Source organism: Cynara cardunculus (assembly GCF_001531365.2).
Source record: "Cynara cardunculus var. scolymus isolate 2C chromosome LG 2, CcrdV1, whole genome shotgun sequence".
In the NCBI taxonomy this organism is placed as follows: Eukaryota; Viridiplantae; Streptophyta; class Magnoliopsida; order Asterales; family Asteraceae; genus Cynara; species Cynara cardunculus.
In genome coordinates, this window is record NC_037529.1 from 6,276,594 (window position 1) to 6,286,289 (window position 9,696).

The 9,696-nt window shown below is 32.1% G+C and overlaps 1 protein-coding gene across 1 annotated transcript; it reads left to right on the plus strand.

Annotated features, from left to right (window-relative positions):
- The first annotated feature begins 2,090 nt into the window (after positions 1-2,090).
- LOC112505606 lies at positions 2,091-2,963 on the plus strand. Its single transcript, XM_025109490.1, has one exon. The coding sequence runs from the start codon at positions 2,091-2,093 to the stop codon at positions 2,961-2,963; it is 873 nt and encodes a 290-aa protein (XP_024965258.1).
- The last annotated feature ends 6,733 nt before the right edge of the window (positions 2,964-9,696 follow it).

Sequence of the window (9,696 nt, forward strand, 5' to 3'; positions counted from 1 at the left end):
CATCAATCATTTGATATAACTCATCCATATTTCTTATCTATATCACATTTAGTTAATTTTTTCAATTTACATATATATGTTCACAGTTACTGAACATATATAAGAATGAGTTATATATAGAGATGTGAATAGACTGAAAATATGTGTATATGAAAACGTACGTGATAGTGTAATTGTCTAACGTATATATTAATAGAAATTCAACAATCATATTAAATCCAATATTTAAAAGGATATCGGGTCAATCGGGTTGGATTGAGTTCAAATAATAGTAACTCAATATTAATAAAATACCTACAGTTTGAAAATTTTACAACTTGATTAGACATCAGGTTGCTTGGGGTTTAGTTATTTCACGTTAGATTAGGTTGGGTTAATCGGGTTTTTGAGCACAACTAATCACAGGAATCAATCTAGTGTATCTTGGTCTACAACATCAATGTTAATCTTCGATTAGGATTGATCCGAAGGTGAAGATTCTTTCTTACCCTTCTCACCATAACTTACATTATCATTGGAAACCTCCTCTACCCCCACACATATATAGACCAACAATCATTTACAAACATCTCGAAGGGTGCAAATCATGCAACTCATCACATCCGTTGATCTTCCAAGATTTTAAGGGTTCAAATTTTTTTTTTTACTTTTAGTCATAAATTGTTGTTGCCTTTTATATATGGTTTTCTTCATTCAGTATTAGATTCTATTGTTATATGTACCGTTTACCATTGTTATCAATTAATATCTTTTTTTTATTTATATTTTTGGTAATAATTGTTACTTATTTCATGCATTGTGGTTTTAATTAGATTTATTTGATTTTCATAGTGAATCAGTGAATAAATTTTTCATTTTCGATGGTCATTCACTCCTTTCATCAGCAGATTCAATGGAGATTGGTGGTTGTCATGAAGTTCCGTTATCTAATATAACGAATGAGACGTATTTAAGTGAAACATGTAGATTGATATAATTATATGGATTTTTATTATGAGTTTTATAAAAGTGTTTTAGTGATCATCATCCTGTAATAGCAATCAAAAAGATTTTTTACTAGACTTCAAGGTTTAACCCTCATTTTGTATTTTAAAACATGCATTACAAGTCGAACACAACCAGAGAATAAAAGAAAGAGGAAATTTTATAAATGGATCATGATTGCTTTACATACGTGGATTTTACAAGATGTTATATTACTTGCATTTGATAACTTGTTACGTTTACAAGTCTTCTAATGTGTATTTATGGAAAATTTTGGTAGCTACTTTTGAAATGTATCAAGTTACACATTTGGGACCCAGTGTGGAAATATTTAATTTCCATATAAAATATGTAAGTTATATACAAATATGAAATGAGGTGTTACAATGAGCAGTGGAGTTGATACATGATCAATAGACAAAGGTAACAAAGATTAGAAGTTAAGTAACTGAACACCTGATGAAAATATCATCATCTAATGAAGCAGATCCAACGAATCTTATCAACTGTGCATTGAACAAATACAACAGTCCCGTAGTTGATGCCAGTCATTAGGAGTTTGCGTGCAAGCAGAGGAACAATAAACACGATATAAAACCACTGGACTTCAACTTCGTGTCATGCATGTCCCTTTGTGAAGGTATAAGTACCACTCTTAGGGGACTAAGAAACATGCTAAAAAATGTGGTTGCGAAATTGCTTACAAGAGGCTATTCATTCTTTCAGTTGATCAATTTTTCCAAGTGTTTATAAGATCCTTAGGTTAGTTTTTATATTTGCTACTAAAAATTCCTTTGTGGCCATGAAGGTTCAATTGCGGTGATTCTGGGCTATCTGCAAAGCAGATGGTCGTTCTGTAATTAGTCGGCTCGCATAGCAGGTTGGATATCCAGGTTAATAAAAAAAATACAATAATTACTATAACGATTTAAATATATATATATATATATATATATATATATAATATAGGGATAAAATATACAATAGTCATGCATGAACCTTGTTGCAATGTTATATATAAAACTCCATTTATTTTGTACTTTGAAGTGGCTCACGCTCCCTCCCACAAATATTTTGGGAAATTTTTGACCACTGTATACCTAAAAATGCCACAAGTTGATTTGGAGTCGCTTGCTTTGGTATGCGGCGTCGGCGGCAGTGACCGGAAAATAGCCTGTGAGACTCTCGCCGATGACCCAGGGGATCCTGACATTCCGGAAAGCGCCCTAGTCGATTGCCCTCCCGATTGCCCTCCGGAATCCTTCTGGCTATCAAAAGACTCTGAATACGACTGGTTTGATCGCAATGCTTTCTTAGATCGGAAGGAATCGATCAAAGGAAACTCTAATTCGATGAATTTGAATCTGAATATAAATCAGGTCCACTCCAACGCAAACTTTAGCTCGGTCCAGTTTTCTGCGTTTTTTAAATCGAAAGCTCCTATTATCAGTTTACCAAAGGCGCAGAAGACGATTTATGTCGATTCAAAGCGCAGGAACTGCAAACTTGCGAACTTATGGTTGTTTCCTAAGAGATCGGATTCCCTAGGGAAAGAGCCGACGGTGGCTCCGATGGCAGAGCCGTCTTCGCCGAAGGTTTCCTGTCTCGGTAGAGTTAGATCGAAGAGGTGTCGAAGCCGTAGGAAGTCGAATGGACCGTCTAGTGAACTGGAAAAACCTGTAATTCCACATGACAAAATCGGTCAAGTACAGAGAAGCGGGTTTATATCTCGTGTAAAGTCATTATTCCGATCTGGTTGTAACGGCCGTAAAACTACCAACCAACCATCGCTTAAAATCAACCAATCGTCGGACCGTTCAGCTCCGAGAATAAACGTCACTTGTAACCCACTTGACGATGAACACGGAACACCAGCAGATCCGCCTGCTTTAGGAGGAGTGACTCGGTTCTCGTCCGGCCGAAGATCGGAGACCTGGGGTCAGTGCGACCAAGATGTTTACTTGACCGATCGTAGCTAAACGGCCGGGCCCCACAATCGGGTACTGTAATTTGTCGAGCCTAATGGCACGGTAGAAAATCACTCCCTACACGCTGTAAAAGGTAAAACCCACCGGTTTTATGGCCTTCTTTTCTTTTTCCTTTGAACGGCTTTTTATTACTTATTCACGAGTGTGATAGTTGCATTGCTTTTAAAGCAGTATTCGAACGAGCTTGTGTGTATCTTGATTAATTTCAGGAGCGTCAAGAAAATTACTAGTTGGTTTGAAACAATGACATCTGAGAAGAATCCCCAAAGACCAAGATTTATTGTCAATCGAGCTAATCATACAAGGTCTGTTTAGTGTATATATGTAGAGTTCCAAATAAAGATCCTATAAAATTGTATCAACTGTGGTTGGTTTTAAGACATATCATGTATGATTATGTGTTGTAAGTATCATTCACAATTTATTAGTTTCGTGTTACATCTGCATAAATTGAAATGTTTTTCTAAACTCTGATAAAATAAACATAATTAATATATCTTACTTATCATTCATACCGGATATAAAGTTGTGTCCTCTAAAAAAAAAAATATAACTTTAGAAGTTAAAAGTTAAAAGAAACATAGGACTACGGTCTATTTCGACCTTTTAGCAAAAATCAGGGGAACAAAGGTGTATGTGGCATGGGGATGCACTATGCCACATGGGAAGCTTTATATGTTTATTTGTGTAAAAATCATATATAATTCAATGGTTTTCGTATTTTCTTGTTTTAATTTTGTTCTCGTTTAATTCTTTCTTCATACGATATATATGTTATGTTAACTTTATGATTAATTGACGTGTTAATGATCGAAGTATCCTTAGAGTGTAGTATTTGTAGTGACAGATCACGACAGATGTCCTTATTAATTGGATTTACACATTCAAAAGCTCAACAAAACATTGAGCCATGGGTTGAGTGGTTGAAACATAGGATCCATTTTGATTGAGTTGTTGAAACTTTAGATCATTTGGTACAATTAGGTTTTTAGAAATTATTATACTTTCTTGATCGACGAAAAGTCACTTTATAATTGGATAACGATCTTATCAGTTCAACCAACCAATTAGTTTGGATCTCCTAACACATTTCAATATGATTATGAATGTTCTCTCTGATACCTTGTAATCATGTTTGAATATGATATTTTGGATTGGATTCGATAATTTTAAAGAGATAACCCTACAACCCTGTAATCACGTGGATAAAGGACAGTACCGAACTACAAAATCATAATGATTGCATATATCGCACAGTGGATATGAAGAAGTAGGCCATTATCTTGGCAATAATAAGACAAATAGATATTTTTATTTTCTTTCAGAATATATAAGATCAAGTAAAACAAACTCATTTACACTGACAAAGAGTCGTAAACCCGCCTTTGAAAGGTAAAGACCCGATTGATATATTGGGTCACATGTCATTTATATAAACACTCATACATATTAAAATTCGTACATTAATAGTATTTTGTATATTGCGAGATTTGTTCTAAAGTCAGATGAAATTTATAAAATTCTTTTGTATATAGTTCTTTTTTTCGTTTTCACCAAAGTACTAAGAACGTCTCTAATAGACAGATTATGTCTTATAACAAGCTCATTTTTTAATGTATTTATTAACATATATCTATTTCATATATATTCACTTCACAAATTGCAACTCTTTTAAATGTATCTTTTTGTTTCACAAACACGCCCAAAAGATTTATATTGTGAACCGTGTACATGTGAAACAAATCTATGTTTATCAATATACTAAATCCTAGTCTTAGATAATAAAATCATATGAAATAACATATGATGTACAAACTAGAGGCACCTTCTTATTAGTACTTTAACCGGCTATTTTCGTCTTTTTCATACATTGATATCACATTATTTAACTGTCCCATTAACTTTTTTTAAACTTCCTTAATTTTCTTATTCAGTTTCTAGTTTAATCTATGAACTTTGGTAAAACTTTTGGAACAACCAATGTTCGTACATGAAACAACATTATGAACTTTAAACGAAAATTATTGTTTCATCTATATATACTTTCTGGTTTTACCTGTAAATTTTGGTAAAAAAATCGGGAAACGAAGCTTTGCTTCTCCCCTTGTAGTCGTAATACTGGAGGGAAAGCTACGAATCTAARAGCAATGCGCTAGTCAACCTATCCGTTGTGATCATCTATAGACAAAGCTCTCTCTTTATCATCTCGCGCTTATTCTTTCTGTCACCTGCTGGAATATTCGACACGCGAGGAATAGCGTGAAATTTCATCTTGTTCCTTGAGCAATTGAGGAAGCGAAGCGGGCCTGCTTTCGCCGCTAGCCTCTCCTTTGCCTATTTTGTGAAAAACTGGCTAGCTCTGGCTACCTTGCGGAGCAAACAAAAGATAGTCATTCCAGGTCCACGCATGTTGGAGATACTTGTCATAAAATTGAGAAGTACAATTTCGTATTTCGAAGTGAAATGCCTAGAAAAAATAAAAAATCGTATCGAAGTTCATAGGTCAAACAACACTATGAACTTTAAACAAACACCATGTTGAACATGATTGTTTTCTAAAAATAAAAACAGTTTGTTCCAAAATTGTTCTCTATTTAATTCATTTTAATTTAATTCATTTTCATCATTTTATAACCTCTCATTTAATCATAATCGTTGATCAAAAAAATAAACGGCTCAGATAGTCAGATGAGTTTGTTAACTTAAGATAGGACCATATATTGTTTACTTTTTTTTAATTTAAATAAGAAATATATTGTAATTAAACAATAAGTAGTGTTATTTAATTTTTTCAATTTGTATTATTTGAATTCATGTAACTTTTTTCTTGTAATGTAAAATTATTAATTTAAACAGATGTCGTTTTTATTTTAACAAGTCTTTATTATATAGATTAATTATTTATTATTATACATATTTTATAATAATTGTTATTAAAAATAGTTTAGTAGTACATAAAATATGATATTTTAAATATAAGCTCCACAAATTTAGTGTTTTTTAAAGTGTGATTGAAGTCGATTTTTTTTTTGTTGATGCCCCCACCATATTTTGTGTTTTTTAGTGCCATGGTTGAAATTGTTCTAATACCGCCATATGTAATCTCGAACGTAGGTATTCTTTTTATGATATATAAAGTAGAGTTTATTTAAAATACTTCTAATTTTTTAGATCTGCGATATTACTTCTAATTTAGAAATTATATTTAATTAAAACTTAAAATAGAGACATTGTAATTAAGACTAAATAAAAAACATAATGAATATTTTGTAATATATTTTATTTCCCTCAAATAACGTGCATAATAACAAGGTATGATGTGAACAATGTAATAATAACATTTACACTAACGGGTCGTTTACTAAACACTTACCCGCTAAGCATTCACATTTACTTACTGAGTAAGATTTTATTAAAAAACGGCTTTCTATGCAACAATTTACCTAGTAAGAGCTGACCGTGGTAAGAGTCATTGCCCTCACTTGCCGGGTAAGACTTTCGGTTCTTGTCTCGTTCTTACCGGGTAAGATTCTTAGTCTTTGTCATGTTCATCCGGTAAGGTAATGTAACTTGGTAAGTGTTTACCCAAATAAGCATTTGGTAAACAGCCCCTAAGTATATCCTTAGTTGGCGTGCAAATTACAATATCTTTGGTTCACATTGTGATAGTATCACAATGCGTACATATACCTAACAGTATACACCATATCGTTTTCAGTATATTCATTATGAAACCTTATTATTCTAGTGTATTCATAATGTAATTTCAACATGTTCAGTATTTTTAACCTTATTGTTTTATTGAGTTCACACTGTGAACAAAACCTGGTAGTTAAAGTAATAGTTTCTTCAACCTGGAAGGTGAGAAATGTAGAGGCCACATTCAGAGACTTCTATCTTTTTAGTGTTTTTAGTGTTGGGTTGGAGATGAAAACGCCTCAATTTTTATGTTTTTAGGGTTGAGTTGGAGATGTCCATTGAACACTAAAAAAAACTCAATTTCAACCACATATAAAAAACATTAAAAACATATTTTAATAATAAATAAAATATTTATATGTTATTATACTACTTTATTAGAACTCAATAACTATAAATACGTAATATGTAATAATTTTCTGTAACTAACAAATTATTATTACTTGATACTTAACATAATTTATTTAAGATAAGTTACATGATTGGTCTTTTTGGTTTATGTGTTTTTAACACATTAGCTCCCTATTTTAAAATATCTATAGATCATGTCCTTATGATTTTCAATTTACAACGTATTGGGTCCCTCTCACCAACTTTATTAGACTTTTTTCTGTTAAGTAGGCTAATCAAGAGATAATTTTGGTCATTTTAATCATAAGGACCAAATATTTAATAAAAACTGTAGGGACCAATCATGTAACTTATTGTCTATATATATTATGTGTGTGTCTATATATATATAGAGAGAGAGAGAGAGGTTGGTTCAAATACTAACCCATTTTTTTGTGTTAACTATGTTAACCAACAGCAACCAATCATGTTCCATCTTTTTGTTAGGTTCAAATGTAAGTCACATATTAAGTGTAAGGGTATTTAGGTAATTTGTCATATTTATGTAACTCTTCAATATCTTAATTGGGAGTTACAAATCTTAAAATATCACTAATTGATCTTCATGTAATAATGACATGAAGTTTCACATTTGTTCATCTTTCTGATTTTTACATTTCATTCTTCCTACAATGGTTTTGATATTGTAAATTTCAAAAAAGTCTCTTTTGTAAAGATTCCGTTATAGTCCGAGTAATATGGATAATCATAGAGTAAAACAGATCGACGACAATGAGAATTAAAAGCTAAAAGCGTCTACGAATACATTCGGAATTCGAATTCMRAAWGTGAAGAAAATGATCAAACCGTTCACGCACATGTTCACTCAAACGTCGACATATGTGTTCACTCGTGCACATATGTGTTCAATTGGTTCACACAAAATGTCCATTTGATTCACACACATGTTTCAATTGTTCATTAGGTTCACACATTATTTTGATGAAGATTATGAACCTAATTTTTCAATTGTTCATTAGGTTCACACATTTTTCATTAGGTTCACACACATGTTTCAATCTTATCTGGATGTCGTCACCTGGTAATCCTTTCAAATCCTCCATTGTTTTGACGAAGCTTATGAACCTAATTTTTAGCTACTGATTTAAGATATTGATCAATGAGATTGACGGTTTCTTTATTGATTGGAAGTTACAGAATAGGCTGACAAAATATGATACGTTAAGATCATTCACTTTTTACAATTCTACCATCTGAACCATTGTGAACCTAATTTTTTTTTATTAATATGGTAATTAAATAATTAAATTTGTAGTCTCAATAAATGACAACCGTTGGATGTTCAGATCAACGACCAAGATCGGTTAACAAAGTTAACACGATAATCTTGGTTAAGATTATTCACTTTTTACAATTCTACCATCTGAACCATTGTGAACCTAATTTTTTATTAATATGGTAATTAAATAATTAAATTTGTAGTCTCAATAAATGACAACCGTTGGATGTTCAGATCAACGACCAAGATCGGTTAACAAAGTTAACACGATAATCTTGGTTAAGATTATTCACTTTTTACAATTCTACCATCTGAACCATTGTAACCTAATTTTTTTTTATTAATATGGTAATTAAATAATTAAATTTGTAGTCTCAATAAATGACAACTGTTGGATGTTCAGATCAACGACCAAGATTGGTTAACAAAGTTAACACGATAATCTTGGTTAGTATTTGAACCAGCCCCTATATATATATATATATAGGGGCATGTCCTTTTGTTAACCCAATAATTGGTGTTAACTTTGTGGATCAATCTTGACCCTTGATTCTTAAAATATATGGATGAGATGAATTGTGGCATATTTGTAATTAACTATAAATGAAGGATATCAAAACATAAGTGAACAGAGGTATTTTTAGGAGAGATGTCCAAATCAGTTACAAATCGGTAATTGCTCATTCCTTTTATAGTTCGTAGAATCATCTGTGTTGCATTATTGATAAGCATGGTTTATTACATGCTTAAAGTACCTATTTCTTATATTTATTAGGTAGATTTTCATAGTTTATCCCAACCTTGAGTCATTTTTACTTCTTTATTTTCCATTTATTATGTTTGGAGCTAATTGTGATAATGAATCTGTTTTTACAACAAGTTGGAGTAGATAACATTTTTTTTGACTCAGTTCACTGCACTGTGATGCTGCAGCATTCCAACAGCATTGCCCGGCTGCATCTTGACTTTTGTAGGAGGTGCTTAATGCTTAAGTCATGTCTTGGAATGAAGTCTGAATGGAAGAAGCCCTCGTTTTTGGACTGGTTGCAGCTGGTGACAAGAGTTGGAGATGACCCTTGGAAGACTTTTTGTGATGGAGAAGAAAGCTCATTTTTATTGTCTTTTCTAGTTGTACCTCTTTGTACTTTGTACTTTCTTTGGTTTTGTCTTTTCCTATTGTGTTGGGTATAAAAGAAGGCCTTTGGCCACTCTTTTCCACACACCATCATGGACAACTTTTGTCTAAGATTCTACTCCCAAAAACACTTTCATCTTATTATTAATATTACAAGTTTTTAAGTATTTATTGTTCTTCATTTCTTGTCTTTTATTTATTGTCATTTATATTACGTCTTTACTTTCCGTCATTTACTTTCAGTTATTTACATTTACGTC